The sequence below is a fragment of the Rhamphochromis longiceps genome, linkage group LG10, assembly GCF_057381845.1.
Source record: "Rhamphochromis longiceps isolate RC_006_pf linkage group LG10, R_longiceps_female_GT1.1, whole genome shotgun sequence".
NCBI classification, from domain to species: domain Eukaryota; kingdom Metazoa; phylum Chordata; class Actinopteri; order Cichliformes; family Cichlidae; genus Rhamphochromis; species Rhamphochromis longiceps.
Window position 1 is genome coordinate 34,609,105 of NC_140566.1, and position 20,920 is coordinate 34,630,024.

The window sequence follows — 20,920 nt, forward strand, 5'->3', positions numbered from 1 at the left end:
CAAGGTCCATTCATAGTTTGGCATAAATGATTCCTAAACTGCGGTGCAGCGCAGACATGCTGCTACCACCGGCCAGTCAATGGTAAACAGAGCAGGAGATGATTCACATTAAACAGCCTGACATGTTTAAGGTTCACCGCAATCCAGGGCCGTATTACCCACAAGGCTTCAGGTTTCCCGGATCCTCAGGAGCCCCCAGGAGTCCTCCACATTATGAAGCGATACAGAAATCAGGGAGTTGCTGATCTTTACTGTAGCTGATGTTTTTTCCCAATAACACACCAGGAAACACAGTATGACAAAAGTACCAAACAGACGTAATTTTTTTTATTTAAAAAGATACAAAACAAGTAGCGGAGCCCAAAAACTCCGAATGACTTTTTCTCATAGACGTCTACATGATCACCAACCACATGGTTTTAACTTGTCCGTCATTTGAGACGTGATGTCCTTACAGACTGGTCTGCAACCGTTTGGCAACCGCTGGTCGGTCGTGAGTGAAAAGTGTATTCCCCAACTCATCAGCGATTGCTTTGGTTGCTAGCAAGTTGCTGCAATCATCCGTGTGTCTGCAAAGCTGTGAAAAAAGCAACACAAATAGAAATGTCGAAGATTCACCTTCAAAGTGGAATTTGTGCCTTCTGACACATATCGGCGTGGTTCTGAGCCATCACTTGTACTTTGAAGGCGACCCTTCTCTGATTTGCATCGCACTATTTCAGGTTTCACCGTCACCACATCAGTAATTAGCAAAGCGTTTGCCCACAATTGGCATCTTCCATGCAAACTACAGGCAACCGAAGCAACCACAAAGACGTTTTTGTCGCAGCGTGCTCCTTGCAACCGATTTCACCAGGCATACGCTAACAACCTCCAGGAACCGTCACCAACTACTGAGGGAATACATACTTTGCCCTAATGTGTATCACCTCCAATATTGCAGACCACTCTGGAGGAATGCAGACTGACATCATGTGACAAGCCTCTAGGAGACTGGAGGTCTTTTTATGCAACCACAGTCATCGCCATCTATTGGTCTTCAGGTAGAACACGGGTTTAAGACACGTGCTTCATTTTTCCAACCTGTTCTGCTGGGCTTCACCTCAGCTTATCCGAGTGCCTGACCAATAAACTACACGGTTTCAGGCTTTAATCTGTAAATCACAATTTTGGGCTATTGTCTTCAAATTTGGACTTATTAAAACAACATTTCTTGAGTTACCGAGTGTCAGGCTAACCCTAGTTTTGAGTTATTAGATTGAAATTTAAATGTAGTGTTAAAGACGAGCTTCCATATTTCCTCCATAGATGTTAATGTTCTTCTGAGCCGCTGTAGGAACAGTGTTTGTGCTGTAAAAGGACATGCAGGCGTTTGCCCTGTGACATCATTGCAGGACATTTGCAAGTTAAGCCTGCAGCTTGTGCAGTTAAAGATTAGATGTTGTCACCTCGTTCCAGACTTAACACGCATTTCACAACTTCAAACTATTTTGTAACTAATTTCTGATATTATCAGCTGCAGAACACCGAGCATCAACTGGGATGTTTCATCATTTAAGTTTCTAACCACGAATGCAGGCGTACAATAAAGCAACAACTTATTTCTTACGACGCAGGAATTTGTTCATGTGTCACTTTTAGAACATTTAATCCCAAAATAAATTAAAAAATGGTCTCGATGAGGTCATCCAGGTAAGTCACCTGGATGAATGAAAAATAGATTTTGCTGTTGATCCTGTTTAATTTCTTGACATATCAAACACATACCCACTGTTAGCTTGTTGTAAAGAGCAGATAGCTCCGTAGGAAACATGGTGTTTATACCATATTTCTATTAATCTTATTAACACACTGATATCAGTTAAAGTTTGACGCTTAAGGCTGCTCTCAGACTAAAGGCGATGTCACAGCAAGAGCAATGGGAAAACCCCACTCCCTTCTTCTGGGAAAGCATAATAAAATTATAGTTATTTGAACTAATTGCATTACTTCAGAAATTCTGTCCTTAGATACACCAACAAAATTTCCATTTTATTGAAAGTTCTTATTAATTACCAAGGGAATAAAAGCACGCCACTCATATCTGGAGGTTTGTTACATTTGACACTGAACAGGCGGCGCGCTCGAGAGGAGTGGAGTCACAGGTCACGCATCAAGCATCGCCAAACACTCACTCGGTTTTCGAGGGCTTCATAATCCACTTAACACTAATTGGGTTGGAATGGCACTCCATGTGGCGGACCCTCCACGTGAACACGAGATGGTAGCTCAAAGGTAGCTCTTGTGCTGCCTACATGTGCTAACAACATCTGCTTTCAACGGTCTCTCCTTCCAGTTTCTGCACAACATGAGGTTTGGATCAGAACGTTCTTCATTGGACTTTAAGGACTAACACGTTTATTTGAAGCTAGACAGACACTTTACTCGATTCATCTAGAGCTAACAGTTGGTTCTTTGTGAACAGAAATATTTTATCCTGAATAAGCCCCAAAAGTTGGTTTTCTAACAGTGAAACCAGAAGTGCCTTAAACTGTATTCTTTTCATGGGGTGGCTGTAGCTCAGGTGGCAGAGCAGGTCAGCCACTAATCAGAAGGTCGGTGGTTCGATCCCAGGCTGCCTCCTGGCTGCATGCCAAATATCCTTGGGCTAACCCCATGTTTGCCTACTGGTGGTGGTCAGAGGGCCCGGTGGCGCCAGTGTCCGGCAGCCTCGCCTCTGTCAGTGCGCCCCAGGGCAGCTGTGGCTACAATGTAGCTGCCATCACCAGTGTGTGAATGTGTGTGTGAATGACTGAATGTAGTGTAAAGCGCTTTGGGGTCCTATGGACTAGATAAGCGCTATACAAATGCAGGCCATTTACCATTTTTAATGGCCACCAGGGGGCCAACGACTTCTCGTCCTGTGGACCGTTATCTAACCTAGTGGGCCGTGACGGTACTGCAGGTGTCATAGAAATTCAGTTTTAATTTACTTACAAACTACAATTACATATTTATATTAATTTATGTGAACTTGAAATGCAGGAGAAGTTTGTGTCCAAGTGACAGATGGGTCACGTTAGCCTTAACACTTTGCATATAAACTGCTAATGGGTAACATTAGCAGTTTATAGCCAACAGACTGATTTTGAATAAAATTGTCATGTAAATGCTTCACTCTCTCACACTTTGATCAGAGTGGAGGTTTGAGATCGGGATTTTCTGGTTTTGCAGCACTCCTGACTTTGGGAATCGCTGCTTTGGAGAAAAAGCTTTAACAGCTTTCTTTACGAAGTCATTGACTTCTGCAGAGTAAGACCGGTGACCTACGCAGAGGCTTCGTCACATGTGCCAAGCTGGTTTCGCCCTCAACCCCCACTGATGGTAATGACCCATACCAGCGACTGTCAGGATCAACTCCAAACAGGTTAAATACCTAGGACTCTCCTGTTTTAGAACTGAAGGAGCTCCTTGGATGAGACGTGGCATGTCTTTACAAACATAAAGAAGTCACGCTGCCTTCTTTTTCCCAAACTTTAGGACTAGCAAAGACAAACAATGTCAGATTAAACCAGTTAGCTCCTGAACATCCGCATGAACAGCAGGTGAAGGAATTCACTAGTTTAAACTTTAGTTTGAACTTGAGCAAAAAGAACACAAGAACTAATAACAGGGATTGTTTATAAAGGCCTGAATGGAAATGTAACAGCTGGCTCTTCACTTCCAGGATGCCTACATCCTCATCATCAGCGCCACCATCCATCCACCCTGAGGAAACAAAGAGCTACACAGTGTCCTAAAGCTCAATTTTAATTTCAACTTTATGTCATGCCTAGAAGGTTAAATGCAAGGAGGACGATGAGAAGTGGAACTGGTCACCGAGCAGAAATGATTCAACTGAATCAGCACATAGCTCCGATTCTGCACAAACCACCAAACACAGTCACAAAAGGATGAAACAGCGAGAATCACATTTGCGTTATTGATGTCACGTGTCTCGTCTCCAGTCCTGTGATCAGTCAGTAAGATCATCGCTGAGGTAATCCAAATGTTCAGATCCGGATCGTGTAGGAGTCCGAGTGGGTGACGTATCGGACCCAACGCTGCGAGGGGCCAGGCTGGATGGGCGACAGGCGCAGGAAGCGGATCTGCAGCCCCGTGGCAGTGATCTTCGGCAGCTCGAAGCTCAGACCCACCGGACCGACCTCCAACATAGAGGCCGAGCTGAGGCTGGGGACCTCCAGCTGAAAACAGGGGGGGCAGAGGTGAGGGGTGGGGGTGCTCGTTAGTTAATAATTTATATGTTCATGTGATAACTTGTTATCTTTCACACAAACTATAGGCAGCCGAGGCTTTCAGTATCACCTCACACCTGTCTGGAGATTCGCACAAACATTCGCAAACCTCTCGGTAAATTCATTTTTGTCCCTAGCGACCGGTGGTTGCCGGGCGGTCACTACCAGCCTTTAGGCCCGTGTGAGCAGGCGTTTAGCCAGCGTGACGGAAGTAAAGCTAAACGTTTCCTCTATTAATATTTCTGTTTTCTTGGAACTTTTTAATCACATTGATGGTAATGAATCAGATTAGCGTGTTTTCACGGGACTGTGCAGTCATGTGAAAACACGCCATACTTGTTCAGGCTTTTTCCAATTGGACTGTGTTTCCTTCAATCAAAGCACAAATCTAAAACCTGAACCGTCTCTTAGGATTAGACACATCACTGCACCATCCTCCATCTTGATTTCAGTGATCACATGACCACTTTGCCTGTTGTTTGGAGGCAGGTGCCACTGAGGGAGGAGGTCCTTTCCTAAATCTCTGACCGATCAGCACGCTGTAACAGAGGGCGTGAAGCACGAAGAATAACGTGTAACTGGAACTCCCGATCGTTTTTGTCACTGCTGTGATGGCGGCCATGTTTGCGCTTCGTTTTTGTGAAGCTGCAGGAAGCGGTTGAGTGTCGCCCGTCTGTAACTACATTTATGTGTTTGAAAGTTTCATTTTGACCTGCATCACAAGAGTTTGTGTATTTGATTGTTAGTATGAACAAATTTCCAGACATGTGGTCACCACACACGGGGCGATCGTGGTTCAAGAGTTGAGTTCGCCTTGCAATCGGAAGGTTGCCGGTTCGAGCCCCGGCTCCGACAGTCTCGGTCGTTGTGTCCTTGGGCAAGACACCACTCCACCCTACTGGTGGTGGTCAGAGGGCCCGGTGGCGCCAGTGTCCGGCAGCCTCGCCTCTGTCCGGGCGCCCCAGGGCAGCTCTGGCTACAATGTAGCTGCCATCAGCAGTGTGTGTGACGCGCTACACAAATACAGGCCATTTACCTTGAACAGCGCTGAGAGCTGTGTCCCTCCAGCGAAGCGAGCGATCTGCCAGACGACGGCTCGGCTCTGCGGCTTCAGCTCGGCGCTCTGATCCGGGCTGCTCAGCTCCTGCGACAAACTGAGCAAACAAACAAACGTGAGCGGCTTCATTCACACCTGACAACCTGCTGCAAACCACCCCCGCCAGAGGTCAGAGGTCACCTGGCTGCTGTTACAGACATAATCTCAGTGTGCGGCGGCGAGGCGGAGAAGCTTTCAGACATGATTTGATTGGTAATCCTGACGGCAGCTTTCAGCTGATGTAACCGTCATTTTCCACAATGCTGCTCCGTCCATAACTGAACTCTGTGGTCGTTAAACTGACCTCAGCTCTCCAGTCACGGCGAGCGTAACGTCCAACAGGAAGGACGCAACGTTCATCAATCACTCGCAGCTGTCGGCAGCAGTTTGTAAAGCAAGGCCTCAGATGAGACTTCATTCTGATTCAAGCAGCTCAAAGCCGTCTGGAGACCAAAATACTAATTTTGCTCTACAAGGGCCTGATATCCACTGACGAGGACGTTATGCTGCCACTCTTCTATCAAAATTTAAAACGAATGTCCTCATACGTGGATCTCATTTTCATCAAAAACAAAAGTCAGGTAATTCTTTGTTTTTACATTCATCGGGTCCCAATCAGGCCAAAGAGCAAAGAGAGATTAAAAATGCCGTGAAAGAGTTCGTGTCTTAGGAGGTTAAAGCTTTAAACTTTTGAAACATTTTTCTTAAAACTTTGTGATGAAAACTTCATCGCTGCGAGTTTGCCACATCAACACAAGCTGTACAGAAACCACCTCAGCTCACGCCTGCTGCTGGAAGATTTACGGCTGGATGGAGCGAGAAACCACGACCCCTCTGCCCCGCGGCCTGAATGCTGCCAGACTCTTCTGTGTGGAGCTTGTGGTTATTCTATGGTTCAGTGCAAGTCGGGCTCCACGGTGCTGGGCACTGAGCACCAGAGGACGTCGAGCCCTCGGGCCACCCTCTTCTGATTGTTTGCTCAGAGATCAAGGTTCTTTATTTGTCACATGCATAGTTATACTTGTATAACTATGCATGTGACAAATAAAGAACCTTGATCTCTGAGCATCAGCGACCTGCTGGGATGTGTGCCGCTCTGACACAAAGCAGCAGATGCCGGCCCTGCTGATGGTTAAGGACCTGAGCCTGTGCTGGGAGACACAGCAAAGAGCTGGACTACCTGTGCACCCTCCACATGGTCCAGGTATCACCTCCTGCTAGCAGCAGTGACACTGAGACTAGCCAAATGCAAAGTGTCCTGTCACAGCGTTCCTGTTTAGGGTTTGTCTCGTTGTTGGCCCTCTGAACCTGACTTACGATCAGTATCCCTGATGTTTCATTGACATGACGGCACAGTGATTAAAAAGCGGCCCTGTAATCCTTCTGATCAGTGGATTACAGGGATCTGATCATGTGATCTGTGCTGAGTTTGACAGGCTTTTAAGTAAATTGATGTCTTTATGATTTTACTGGTTTGGACTTCACATGACGTGAGAACCTAAACCAACACCATCCCTGCTGCCTGTACGTCACCTGTGACTGCGCAGCAGGACTGTGTCTCGAGGCCCTCCACACATCGCTGACTTTGATTTCCATGACTTTCCTTAACAAATAAGAACCGCCCCTCCTACTTTGCTAATGTTGTTTTCTATTTAAAACACTTCTAAGAAGAGCCGCGGTTTCTTCACAGGCTCGAGGAACTCTCGTCTGGCCTTAAGCTTCCTGTTCGGGCAGAACAACAACAACTGAGTCACATTGAAATCGACGCGCCGGCGCTGCGTTTACATACAGACTGATTTCCATGAGAAGCAGCAGCTGGTTTGAATGGCAGCGCCTCACCTCACGGAGCCTTTGGGGACGGGGATGGTGGCACACACGTTGATGGCGGCGCTGCAAAACAAAACAATGACGTCATCATCATCTGTCATTATCACCCGAGTGCTGCACTGACGCCTCAGCTCGGTCCTCGCTTTGCTTACAGTGATCGTAAAAAAGCTGTTAGAGCTTTTTCTCCAAAGCAGTGATTCAGTCAAAGTAGCATTATTCTGCTCGGTTCCCTCCTCAGATCACAATAATCCTTCTTTATCTTAAACAGCTGAGAAGAAAGGAAGGAGACTCCCATATCCTCAAACTCTAAAAAGACTGGATCCTACACTTCCCATCATGCCTCTGGATTGTGTGAGCCCCTGATGACTGCTTCCCCAGATTGAACTCTCCTTTTTAATTTGGTGCGCTGGCCCTTTAAAGCGGCGTCTGGCCGACAGCAGCTGGTGTAGTTTCCAACACGGACGCCGTGAATCATTCAAACACACCTGCTGCACCTGCAGACGGCCTCAAGCAAACATGTCTGCTGCTTCCACCTGAAGCGCTTTCTGTGCAAATATGTGGGATGCAAACAGACCTCTTTGGTGGTAGATCGCAGCGAAGCTTCATGTACATCAGCAGCCTGCAGAGAGGAGAAACTCGTTCACACAGAACGTCCCAGAGTTAATAAAACCAGCTACAACAAAACCATGATGGTGCCGAGTAAAGCTGTGAGCTCCTGTGTGATGTTAGTGAACAAGCTGATCTCCCCAAGGTCAAAACTAAAGAAATAAAATAAACAGAGAAGTTTTAGTCACCGAAAACTGAAACACAAAGCCTGCCAGTAAACTGTGATGTGACTTTACTGCAGAAGGTTTTCTTGTACGCTGATAAAATGAAAGAGACACAGAGACAGGCTGGCAGGTCAGCAGGTTAACTTTAGGTTAACGAGCTTTAATAATCAGTTTATTCTATGCTTCAGTTTTAAGTTCAGTTACAATTTAAATACACGTTCCTGAGCTACGGAGCTAGAGTCCTATACTGCAGTTCCTCTAATGTCCACTAGAGGCTACAGCGGTGAGTGGGTCCCCACACCAGAAACAAACATGTTTACAGCCTGAAACACAAACTCTTCATTCTCTGCTCATCATTTCACACCTGTATTTTATAACTCATGTGTTTAAACTGCATTAAGGGTTAAAGTTTCCATCAGGGGCGCGTCGGTGCTTTTGGAGCATTTCTATAATAATCCTGCTGTCGGGTTGTTGGACCAACGGACCTTTCAGGAAGTCTGAGCTCCAGGTCTGGTGAAATTCTGGGATGTTAATTGGACGTTTTTTAGCATCAGTTTGCAGATGGGATGCTGCAAACTGAAGTTAGGCAGCTTTAGCTGATATGATCAACAATCATTTGCATATTATTGATCATGAAACTGAGCTCACGGCATCATTGTTCATCAGTGGAGTTATTTCACTCATCATGCAAATGTGGAGTTTATATGGTTGGAAAGCTGCAGTCACCTGAGACTGAAGAGTCACCAGGATGATGATGATGAACAGAATCCACTCTCTGGGATTCAATGATGGCTCAGTATTCCCCCTCTTATCCAAATACAGTCACATGGTTACGGTGTGACAGTCAGCACTGCACAGCCCTGTTGGGTAAATCTGCTGTCAGCCTGATGATGGACTGAGTTTTGTGCTCACAGCTCTCACACTGAGGCTGCAGTTGTTACTATAAAGCAGGGGCCGGCAACCCTGGGTTAACTGATGGCACAACCATAGCTGGACTGGCCCGATGGTGATTTTTTTTTTTTTTTTGGTAACAGTATAAACAATGAGAGGTGGTGGATTGGTCAGGATCTGGTCAACATGTAAAAATAAGTCCGTTGTTTGGTGGTGGCATCACGGAGCTTCCACAGAGGCCAGCAGGTGGATGAGAGGAAGGGGAGGCAGGAGCAGAGACCTGAAGCGGCCGCTGGTCCGAGTGTCAGGTGAACTGAACTTCAGGTAAGAAGTTATGACCTGCTGTCTCTGGGTCAGATATAAACTAAGTTTACATGGAGTTTATTTTCGTTATGCTGACTTTTTACAGTCAGTTGCAATAACTCGTACTGCTACTAGCTAGCATGACGGAGTTTCTATACAGGTGGGTGGTGCTATGATGTTACTGATAGTGAACTTTATTTTATTCCTAAGGTCAGTTAGTAGAGTTTCCAACCGTCCCGTAAAAAGACAGAATCGTCTCGTATTCAGAGAAAATATTACACGTTTCGTGTTGAGGTGGAAAGGAACCGTTTGTGCCGGACTTCAGCTCGAATGGAAAAAGACACAAAGCTGGAGTTACTCTGTCTTTGCTGCACAGCTGCCTCTCCTCTCACTCTCTCTTCTGTTTCTACTTCAATCATGAAACTGATCAATGATCAGCTGATCGGCTTTTCTCTCTGCGCCACAAACAGGAAACCAGCTGATGTCGCGCTAAACAACAGCAGCACGTTTGATCAGCTGCTCTTAGAATTTATTTAATATTAATTTCTAGTATCAGCTGATGTTTGCTGGAGCCACAGCTGTAAAGCTGCTGGTCATGATGTCGGTTTGTATATGTGGTGAGAGGGAAACATGAAGATGAAACCAGGAGATGTCCTTACTGAACCATCAGAGCTGAACAGGTGATGGAGAAACAGGTTTACCTTTTAGGTGACATGGATGAGTTGAAGTTATGAACTGTTTCTGAGAGACAAATAACACCAGGATCCTTGTCTGTGCAGGGGCGGGTCTAGCAAAGTGTTGCCAGGGGGGCAGGCAGGGCATTAACAGGGAGAGGGGGGCACAAAGACATACTTTCTTATTCTCATTTAAAATGTCTCACTTTTAACAAATAATTATCTAAATCTTACAACCAAAGTTTTTATCTGACGTAAAATGTATAGAAATCATACATATACCAACAAGACTGTACGTCACTGTCACCACAGCGTTGGCTTTCATTCAAAGCTTTCACCTGCTGGACGTCACTACCTGACAGGTTTACCTGTCTTCAGAACGTTGCAGAGGCCTTACTGACAGTGTTTGGCTCTACATGTCTGTGTGAGCAGGTTTTCTCTCACATGAGTCCTCAGGCAGCCTCTGAATGCTGGACACTCTGAGACCAGAGATCACAGTAACATGTGTGTCTCTGTATCAACAAACATATTGGCCCAGTTTACTTTTCTTATCACTGTTGTGAGGAGGCCATAAACAGCATTTGTATTTTCTGTTGTTCAGTTCATTTGCTGTTATGGATAAAAAGTCTTTTTTTGTTTCAAAGTAGCTGATAACTATTCGCTGACAGCTGCCAACATCTGAACAAATATAATTCTGTAAAGTGGTTCTATATAGTGTGTAACTGTTAATATAGAGCGTTATTAAATTTATTGATAATGCAGTCATATGGCACACTGACCTCTGAGGAAACTTTAGATGGCACTCATCATCAGAAAGGTTGCCGACCTGCTATAAAGGATGAAGCTGGCGGCCGCAGCCACAGGAATAGAAGGCGAGCTGCACTAAAGCAGCAGGAAACGATGGAAGAAAGCCTGTTAACAGGGTGTAGGCTGAAAACTGCTGGAGCAGCCTGCTTCCTGTTTTCCAGCACATTTTTCCCTTTATGGCTGATAAATGTCAGTTTGAGCTCAGGGAAGCCTGGAGTGAACAAACGGGTGAAGAATCAGGCGAATATACCTGAAAGGGGGCGCCGGAGCTCACCCTTTCACAGATCAAACCTCACCTGCCTGCAGGAGGTGAAACACCTGCTCAGACTGTCTGCCCTCTGCTGGCACAACTGTGCAACCACAACCCTCACCCTGCAACCAGCTGCTGAGTGAGCGATGTGTCCGTCACTCAGCATTCACCTGTTTCATGTTGGCATAGTATTCGTTTAACTTACAGGTTTTATGAGAATCGTTTAAGGAGGCCACGCCACATTTTAACTGGGGAGTCTGAGGAGACAGTGCACCGCTGGAGCCTCTGCTGGACGTTAGAGGAACTGCAGGTTTCTGAACCTCATGTAGTTTGTGTCGATGTGTCTGAAGGTCCTACCTTCCTCCGTTGTCTCTCTCGATGGTGGGGAAGAGTCGGAAAGGAAGCGCAGACGGCAGGTCGTCGCTGAGCTGGTACTGCATCACAGTTTGCTGCAAGAGGAGGAGATGAAGAGCATGAGGAGCAGTCGAGAAACAAACTGCACACGCTCAGAGTTCAGTCTGATTTGATGATGTGAGTGAAACGTTTCAGTGTGTTACAGAAACCAGAGCGCGCTGCTGACGTAACCCTGAAACTACAACAGGTGAGTGCTCAGGCAGCGCCTTCATGCTGACTCTGATGGTGCTGAGGAGCAAGCTCTCTTCCTGCAGGCAAAGCTGTCGCTTCCTGTTAAAAGGGAGTTTTTCCTTCCCACTGTCGCCAAAGTGCTTGTTCATAGGGGTTCATATGATTGTTGGGTTTCTCTGTATGTAATACTGTAGGATTAGGATCACCTCTCCCTGGCTGGGACACAGTCGGAGGATCCGATGGCTGTCAAACTCGTCCAGCCGCACCGCCTGGTGAAAGCTGCACTCGTCGACCCGAACGGCGGCTCCGTAACCTGAACAGGAACAAACACGGCAGGTCACACACACCCTTCATTTTAACCTGCACATCCTCTCGCCTTAGTGATGGGAGTCCATCCAGATGTGGATCCAACATCATGACCCACAAAAAAACTGGGTCACGATGTTGTCTGAAAAACATCACCGACTAATCTGAATCCAGACTTTTCAGGATTCGGGGACTCCCAGAGTCTCCCGACTTCCTGCTCAGATCCGCTCCAACATTTTCAGTCATAACCATAAACTGACGCCAGCCGCAGTCCGGACTCTTTAACCAGCCCCGCTCAGTACGTGCCGACTTTCAAACCTTTAAATCCACCGTGAAGCTAATAAGCAAATAAATACCAAAATAAAGACACATGCATCTGTGAAAAGCAACGACACAAACAGCAGCAGGAAATGAAGCCGTGCTGTTTTTAATAACACCGACAGGATGAAGCACGTTTAACGCTGCTCTGTGTTTATGAGGACGGACATCGTGCACGGCTCACTTTGTCTTTCTACTCACACTTCACTTTGATTTGATCGCTGAACAAAAACACGGCTGCAACATTTCAGCATGAAAGGTGTATTACAGTTCGTGTGAATCAGGTCAGAAACACAAATAACTATGGAAGTCTGACCCGGGTGCTGATAATCACTGATCACACCACTGAGTGTGATCACCTCTGTAAGGTCAGTTTGCTGGTCTGCAGCATTAGACCGTCCTGTCAGGACTTCACCCCGAGCTCAGAGCGTGTAATGCTCAGAGAAACTGCTCAGGCCTCAGTTAGCATGCTAACAGTCAACGATCACGACAGATTGTAAGGGCTGTAGGAGAAAGCCTCTTCTCTGTAAAAAGAACACAGCGCCATAGATTAGATGAACTCTGCATACCAGAGTGTTCGAGTCACATGTGAGGCCATCAGTCCCACAGATAAAGCTTGGACCAAACTGGGTCGTCAACAGGACAATGATCCCAAGTACAGCAGCAAATCTCCAACAGAACAGCTGAAAAATAAACCAATCAAGCTGCAATGGTCCAGTCAAAGTCCAGACCTGAGAGAGCTTTGCATGAACGAACAACTAGAATACAGAGTGGACCAAAACCGCCCCACAGTGATGTGAGAGCCTGATACAGTCACACAGAAAACCGTCACTGCAAAGTAATGCTGCTTAAGGAGGTTATAGTTGCTGCTGACTCAGTTCTTACAGAACTGCAAACAATAGTGAAAAACTTTGAAAGCAAATTACTTGTCACTTAGAAGTGTGGCAGCACTGCTCTTCTTCATGGGCAGCACTGTTGGCGCACAGCACGAAGGTCCTGAGTTCAATTCCACCATCATGCTGGGGTCTTTCTGTGTAGTCTGAATGAATGTGGGAGTGAATGTGAGCGACCCTGAGAAGCGGATGGCTGCTCTTCTTCATATCTAAGTAATATCAGTTAAATCCTGTTTCTGTGCAGACGACACAGTTGTCTGTTGTTTATCCCCTTCACTGGTACAAACTCACATCCCTGCAGTCCATCTTTGTCTGGTTCTTTCTTCTTCGCAGGTTAGAATAGTTTTAATGTCAAATCTGTAGGCCGGGCTTATAGCAGCCTTTCTTCTGCCTGTTCACTACTGAACACAGATCGTGGACTTCATATGTGCTGCATCCTGACCAACTGTACAACAGTCTGGTACGGGAACTGCTCTGCGTTGCAGAGGGTCATGAAAACTGCCCAGCGCATCGCCGGAGCACCACTTCCTGCCATAAAGGACATCTACAGGAAGCGGTGTCTGAAAAGGGCTGGGAAAATCATCAAAGACCCCAGTCACCCATCACATGGACTCTTCACCCTCCTGCCCTCTGGGAGGCGCCACAGGAGCCTCCGGACTAAGACCACCAGGTACCGGAACAGCTTCTTCCCCACAGCTGTCAGACTCCTGAACTCTGCCTCCTGACATCTGACCCACGTTAACACATGGACTGAACATACACACACCCACAATGGACAACTGTACCCTCAAACACACAATAATAACATGGACTGAACCACCACTCACAACCACCAGCACTTTATATAGCCTCTGTAGAAACTATCTACACCCTCACTTATCTTAACTGCACTACTGTATAGCTCTGTGTCAATAATCATTCTGTACATTCGATAATCTTTAATCCTACAACTGTTTACAACTTGCATAGTTCCCATTTCTGTATAGCTGTATATCTCAGATTCTGTAAAGTTATTTATTTCATATTCTGTATAGTTTTTCATATTTATATCCTGTTCATAGCCTGTACATAGCTTGTACTCACTACAGCCTGTACATACTTATAGTTATAGAATATTCACAACATACTTCATACCGTGTACATTATAACATACCATAATAGACCCATTTCTGTAATATACTCACATATCTATATTATTGCTAATATATATTGTAATATATCTATATCACTAAAGCACTTCTGGATGGATGCAAACTGCATTTCGTTGCCCTGTACCTGTGCATGTGCAATGACAATAAAGTTGAATTCTATTCTATTTACTCTGTGATGACAACATAACATAAATACAATAAACTAATGAAAGGCTGCGATGTGATTGTGCGTTTTTACCTCTGAGCTGAGACTTGCTGATGCTGAACTCTTCGTTCAGTCCGATTCGCATCTCTGTTAAAGAGACGGCACAGACACACCAAACTGAGACGAGAAGATGACATCGCTTCAGGTTTTAGAGACAAAGAAACAAATCACAAGTATTAACGTATAAGACGTTTATTTTGATATTGTAATGCACATTTTTGTTGTACTGGTTCACTCGGTGCTGCTGGATTAGTTTAATTCAGATATGAGGAGAGCTAAACAAGGAAATAAACAAAAACTTCTCTTTAGAGGATACTGGGGGGGAGTCGAACTTCTGTGTAGGGAGCGAACAGCAGCATTCATGAAGCAGATGGTTCCTGACTGGGTCGCGGTTCTGCTGGACGAGAACATGAACCTGGACTGTTCACGTTCAGGTTAAGTTAGCAGTGTTGTCGTTGCTGTCATGCTGTGATGTCTTTACTGCTGCTGAGTGTGACGATTAGCTGCGACTGAGGAAACCTGACCTGTGCTCAAAGTTCAACGTTTACCTTTATTGGCTCATTATGACGCGTTTGTTCACATTATAATAATAATAAACACAACAACAAAAAGTGCATCAACACCAGTCAGAATAAACGAGACGCAGCCTTTTCTCATTGGACTGGCTGCTGCGTGCGCCACCTATGACATCATCAACCTTAATGACAGCTGTGTTTGATTGGCTGTGCGTTTCTCTGTTTGATGGGAAGTTGCTGGTACGACTTCACATCTCAGCAAAACTGAAGACTGATTGTTTCCTCTCGTTTAAACGAGTAAAATCGGTCGCCAGGAACTGAGTCGACGGCGAGCATCAACTGACTTTAAATCCTCCAACTCACTGGAGGACATACGATGCTTCATCTTTTCTTTACCACTGCTGATCCTTGGAAATCCAGTTTCAGTGCATCCACTCAGACACATCTAACAACGGATGTGTCTGAGTGGACGGGACCAGCTGACTGAACCCTCCATAGACACCACCTGGTGGCTCGCTGAACCTCTTTTTGAGCTGTCTCACCTGAGCAGCTCGGCATGTAGCACTTCACTCTGATCTCGCCCTCCACATCTGCCTTCATCAGAAGTCCCTGCAGCACAAACCCAACAGCTCTGCACAAAGTTCTCTGTTTTGGTTGATTCACCTCAGAAATCTTTTGTAATTAAATGTTTTTGACACTAACACATTCCTCAGAGTATTCAGTCTTATTTGTTGCGAGTCTGAAACTGCACCACAAACACTTTTGGCCATTTTTAAGCTTTTCGGGTGTGACTGTTCTTCTCACGCTGATGTTACTCACGTTGGAGCCGATGACGACCGTCATCCTCTCAATCACGTCCACAAATATCTCGCTCTTCCCTCCCTGGAAAACACACACAGACCAGATGATCAGAAGCCAGGACATGAAAAGTTCTGTTTTTTTCCAGGAAGTTTTCAGTCCAGCTGGGACCAGACTATTTACTGAAATCTGACAGTCAGTTTCAAACCTCCAAACCTGCTTGTAAAACGGAGCAAATCCGTTCCCATAAAAACGGACCTAACTGAACTTTTACTAACTCATATCTCGGTGAACGACGACTGCCTCACCCTCGGCTTTAGGCGTTCTGAATGTTGATTTAACCTTCGTCTTAAACTAATCAGCTCATCTTCTTGGAAAAATGAAAGAATATCAACATTTTTACACCAGAAACAAAAACATGTATATGAATATAGATCGCCTTCATTTTTTGAGGCTTGTTTATCTAAAAGATAAAAGCCCACTCCAGGGCAACGAGCCCACAGATCATCCACAGACTTGAAACGAGAGCAGCTTGTTCTTCACTCGTCTGTCAGGCTGTCGGCGTCCTCTCGCTCAGGTGTTCCCCTCCCACAGGTGTGCGGGTTTTACCTGCTCTCTGCTGGACTGGATTGGTCTGGTGGCTGCAGAGCTTGGAGCCACTTTGCTTTGCTGCGTCTCTGCTCCAAACTGCAACGACAGCAAACAAAGAAAAACAAGGTAAACAACGCGGTGAATGCAGACTGTCAGCTGACTGCAGAATGAACACTAAAAATAAAAATCCATTAAAGCTCCACGAAGGCTCTGAGGTCTTTGTTCCAGCACAGTTAGCTCTCAAAGGCAAAAACAGACAAGTGTTTCCCCTAAAACAGTAAACTTTACAGCGGGCCTGTCTGCCAGCTGCTTTGCAACCCGCCTCCACCCCAAATACCCTCAGTTTCTCCTGGTGTCTGATCATCGCTGCTGCCACTGCTCAGTAAATCTTGGTGATGTGATGCTCCTGCTCTCAAATAAACTCTCTTTTCTAAAATAAAGGTGAAGACGATAAATCAAACTTGCCTTCTTGAGGCAGACGAGCACAACCTTACTAACTCACAGAGCTGCTAACAGTCAAACAGACTGAAGACAAGACATAATTAACTTTTACAGCCCAGTTTGACCAGCCAAACATTTCTCCTGGGACTCTTTACTATCGGCACAGACGCGTTCCCTGGATGTTTAACAAAAACCAGACACAGGGGCTGATGGGAAACCAGGAGTGCTCAGAAACATAAAACAACAAGAAAAACTTGTATTCAGCAGCAGAGCTAATAAGAGTCGTGCACTGAGGAGGTCAAACCTGTCTTCCCGTAACGTCCAGCCCTGGGTGCACGGACTTAAGGTCACAGATTTGAGGAGGAGCCCAGCGCTGACAGAGTAATCCGTCCTTAAAGCCTCAAAATTTGGAGGAAGAAAACAAAACAGGCAGTTGTGTCGAGACATTATGGAACCAAGAAGACCGACCTTAAAAACATGGCTCAGATTATTTTCTTCGGCAGGTTAGACGACTCTAACATCGTCTGCAGTTCAGCCAGAGCCTCATTAAGACCAGACAGCTGGAGGAAATTACATCCATCCGTGTGTCTAAGGACAGATTTACAAAGCACGAACGGACCTCGGCTCACATATTTGTTTTCTGCTGCCTTAGAAAAAAAGCCCAAAGCCTCTGACTGTGAAGCAAACGTCCTGAACACCTGATTCAGCCGAAACTCCTGTTTTTAATCCTGTTGCTATGACAGTTCTTATTCCTCTGGGCCAAATCACCTTGAATGATCTGAAAACAAAAATGTGACTTTGATGCCTCCTGAGGACAGATGGCTGCGGTTCCCCTCGAAGCTAATGTCAAGAAAACAAAGCAAGCAAGCGAGGCGGTGCTACCGTACCAGGCCGACATTGCTGAGGTCAAACAGGCTGAACGGCCTGGAGGTGACGGCTTCGGTCTGGATGAAGTTCTTCAGGACGTCAGAGGAAGTCGTCTGGATGTAACCGTAGTCCTGACAGACAGAAGGAGAGGACGGTGTTTACACGAGCAGAGGTTCATCAAACGAAAATGTGACTAAAGCTGCGTTCACACTGCAGGCGAAAGCGCATCAAAGCCGATTTTTTGACCCTCTGCGACACATCTATCCCATCATGGTGTGACAGTGTGAACGACACAAATCCGATATTTTCAAATCCGATCTGGGTCACTTTCGTATGTGGTGCTGAATCGATACATATCTGTTTTAGAAAGCGACTGCTGTTTGACGGTCACGTCGCATTAAATCCGTCTTTTACGTCACCGACACAAGACAGACGCCGATTATCAGCGCCGGAGAAGACATCGCAAACGCTTCCTGACCATCCAGTGTAGATGTTAGTGAAACTGTTGGGAAGACAACGTGAACATTTTATTTGTACTGTATAATCTGCAGCTATCCTTTGAAGCAGCGCTCCTCTAAAACAGCAATAAGGATCATTATTAGGTTATTTACATTATTATGTAAATAACAAAATAACTTAAAGCAAAAACTGGGAAACGTGAAGTCCGAAGTCTTTATATTAAGGCCATCAGTCACACATGCTGTTGCTCTGGGTCTAAACAGAGCGCGTTGTGTGTGACGTCTTCTTTTGCGCATGCGGCGCTTTGAGCGTTCACACTAGAGCGCGTTGGCTGTCGCATTTTATTTGTAGTGTGAACGAGCAGACAAAAAAATCTGAATTGAGCAGAGTGAGCGTAGCCTAAATGCTTGTTTCCCTCTAAGAGAGATGGAGCAGGAGGTGCTAAATCTGCACTACAGAAGAGGAAAACATGCTGCTCCACCCACAGCTCATGTTTTTACCTCTTCGCTGTAAACCTGAGCGATAACAAGCTCCACACTGCTTCCACACCAACGGGAAAACTTTCATATAAGTTTGTCCGATGTGAAAAACGACTTTGGATAATTGGAAGAAAATTCATGGGAAATTAATGAGATCATGAACTCATCAGTGAAGCATTAACAGAGGTCACAGAAAAAGTGCGATACGTTCATTTTCACAAAGACTTCTTCACAATCAGACCAGAGTCTTCCCCAGGTGGATATCTGTAAGAGTGCAGGTTTGAGGCTACGTCCTTCTTTACATATATTAAAACTTTACAGCACCACCTGTAGCCAAAAGGGTGGCAGCACGGAGACTCACCACGATCTCGTCCAGCAGCTCGTAGATGAGGGCGAAGTTCATCTGCACCGACTTCTCTGATAGGCTGCCGCAGTAATCTTTAACCAGAGCTGCTAACCTGCAACAAAGAGCATGCTCAGTCAGCTCAGGAGCTGTAACACCATCAGGTGCAGAGCCTCAAACTGTCTGAGGTCACAGCCATCCTCAAACACAAGCAGTCAGCTTACGGATGACCTCATACCTGTTGAGAAACTCGGTAATGGTGAACGGCGAGGAGCCCGCCGTGGTCGTGGCGACCCAGTACAGTCCTCCCTGCCTGATGTGGACGAAGTAAATATCCTTATGATTCTGCAGGAAAACAAAAGATGTTTAACCAGACATGAGGAGAAAATAACTGGCATTATAATCAAACATAATGACTCCTTCTTCTGAAATCTGAGAACAAGCTGCTCATTGTTGGTTTAAATGTTTTTAATTATGAGCTGACTGGACAAAGTCCGGACAGAGAGCAGATGTTGCTGCATTGCAACAGCTTTTGCAGCTGGAACGCTGACCACGTCATGGAAACACATAAAATGAACCAAAACAGACACCAGAACATCATGTGGAGTCCGAGTCACTCACACGGACCAATAATCTAACTGCTGTCAGGTTAACTGTTCTAACAAACCCTTCAAAAAGTCTGAGCTCCACTTTGTGTGTTTGGATGGTCCTGAGCATTAATCAGCAGGTATGCGTGTCTCAATAAAAAGAAGCCATAATTTATTTACCATGACGACCGGAGGCTGGTCTCCGGTCAGCGCCGTGACCTTCTCGTAGAAAATACTGACAATGTCGTTACCAGCTCCTCCACGGACTGGTGGGTCAGGTCAAGGTTGATGTTTACACACAAAATAAATAAAGCACATTTTCAGATTCAGAATTGTCCCCATACAGCCGACAGTATGGAGGTCCGGCACTGCCGAAATATATTTACAATTCAAGTTTACTTAATGGGGGACTAATACAGTTATTCATACAGCTTTCATTTGTCCTGAGCTGTTTCCAGCTGTGGGAACAGAAGGATACAGTCTTTATAAATGAGATGGTCCCCCTTCGAGGACAAGATGAAGACCTGAGAGATCATCCTGCTGAGAGACACACAGGAGAAATGAGAAAATAATAATCGTCTTTATTTACTTATATGAATTAATTATGTTGCAAACAAAACGTGACAGAACTCGGTAACTAAATAAAAACACTGAAAAGGAGATAAAATCAAGTACAATCAGGAAAAAGTTGTTTGTTTTTTAAAGAGGAGACTTTAAGTACCTGAGGCCACGATTTGATTTCCTCAGGCAGATCGAAGCCTCAGAGCTCCTCATGCAAACACCCAGGTGACAATAAAATATTTCGTCCTTAATCAGCTCTAATGATTCTTATGCCGAATTTGATTTTAGAACCAAAATAATCCGAGAAACCCTTAAATGTGATTTTAATGCGTGCATGTGCTAGAAGAAGTGAAAGAATATTTTAAAATGACGGAAACTGTAAGCGACCTCAGTCTAAAGCCATTAGCATGCGGAAATTAGCTTTTCACGCTCATTTTGTAAAGCTGAGGTTAATAGCAGTTACTGATTTACTCACCCACAGATGGCCTCCGGGGAAACAGATGTAAAAATAAATAAATAAATAAAAAAGTAAAAAGGTTTCTTTTAACCCTTTTTTTTTTTATCCCTAGGAAGCCATGACTGGTAAGGAAAGCTAATTTACTGATCGTAACTGGGAATTCGAGTGAGCTAACCCAGCATTTATTAACTCAAAACGGCAAAAATAAGATGTTAAAAGGTGAAATTAAAATTTAAAAAAGTTCGTTTGTAAGCTAGATCCCGGCTATCCGGGTAGTTGACACACACACACCACAAGAGCATCTCAGTTGACAGGTTAGTGTTTACAAACCGCGTCATCACCTCGCAATTAGCGCACAGCGCCGCCAGCAGTGCGGGAGGATAATTTAAGTTAAAATATTTAGAAATGTAACCCCATAAATAGCCTTTATAGCTACATCGTCTTTCTATCAATATCAATTAGTGTCACTCAC

At 45.3% G+C, this 20,920-nt stretch overlaps 1 protein-coding gene across 2 annotated transcripts; it reads right to left on the reverse strand.

The window, feature by feature from the left end:
- Nucleotides 1–313: 313 nt before the first annotated feature.
- Nucleotides 314–20,822, reverse strand: ap4m1 (adaptor related protein complex 4 subunit mu 1). Of its 2 annotated transcripts, none has more exons than XM_085421405.1 (16): nt 20,467–20,822; nt 19,909–19,967; nt 19,611–19,696; nt 19,082–19,188; nt 18,862–18,958; nt 17,583–17,693; nt 16,273–16,350; nt 15,685–15,747; nt 15,408–15,474; nt 14,384–14,437; nt 11,684–11,790; nt 11,250–11,341; nt 7,772–7,816; nt 7,210–7,260; nt 5,311–5,428; nt 314–4,223 (listed from the first exon to the last, which is right to left on the reverse strand). In XM_085421405.1, the coding sequence occupies exons 2-16, from the start codon at nt 19,964–19,966 to the stop codon at nt 4,032–4,034; spliced, it is 1,326 nt and encodes a 441-aa protein (XP_085277531.1). In that variant the 5' UTR covers nt 19,967; nt 20,467–20,822; the 3' UTR covers nt 314–4,031. The 2 variants fall into 2 exon arrangements, with proteins under 2 accessions (XP_085277531.1, XP_085277529.1); XM_085421403.1 differs by having other exon boundaries at nt 19,909–19,970; nt 20,467–20,821.
- Between the last annotated feature and the right edge of the window lie 98 nt (nt 20,823–20,920).

Coding starts and splice junctions, on each gene's coding strand:
- ap4m1 (XM_085421405.1), bottom strand. CDS start 19,966: ATGATCTCTCAGGTCTTCATCTTGTCCTCGAAGGGGGACCATCTCATT. Junction 15,748..16,272: donor TCCAGTCCAGCAGAGAGCAG/GTAAAACCCGCA, acceptor TGTGTTTTCCAG/GGAGGGAAGAGCGAGATATT. Junction 15,475..15,684: donor CGGTCGTCATCGGCTCCAAC/GTGAGTAACATC, acceptor TTTGTGCTGCAG/GGACTTCTGATGAAGGCAGA.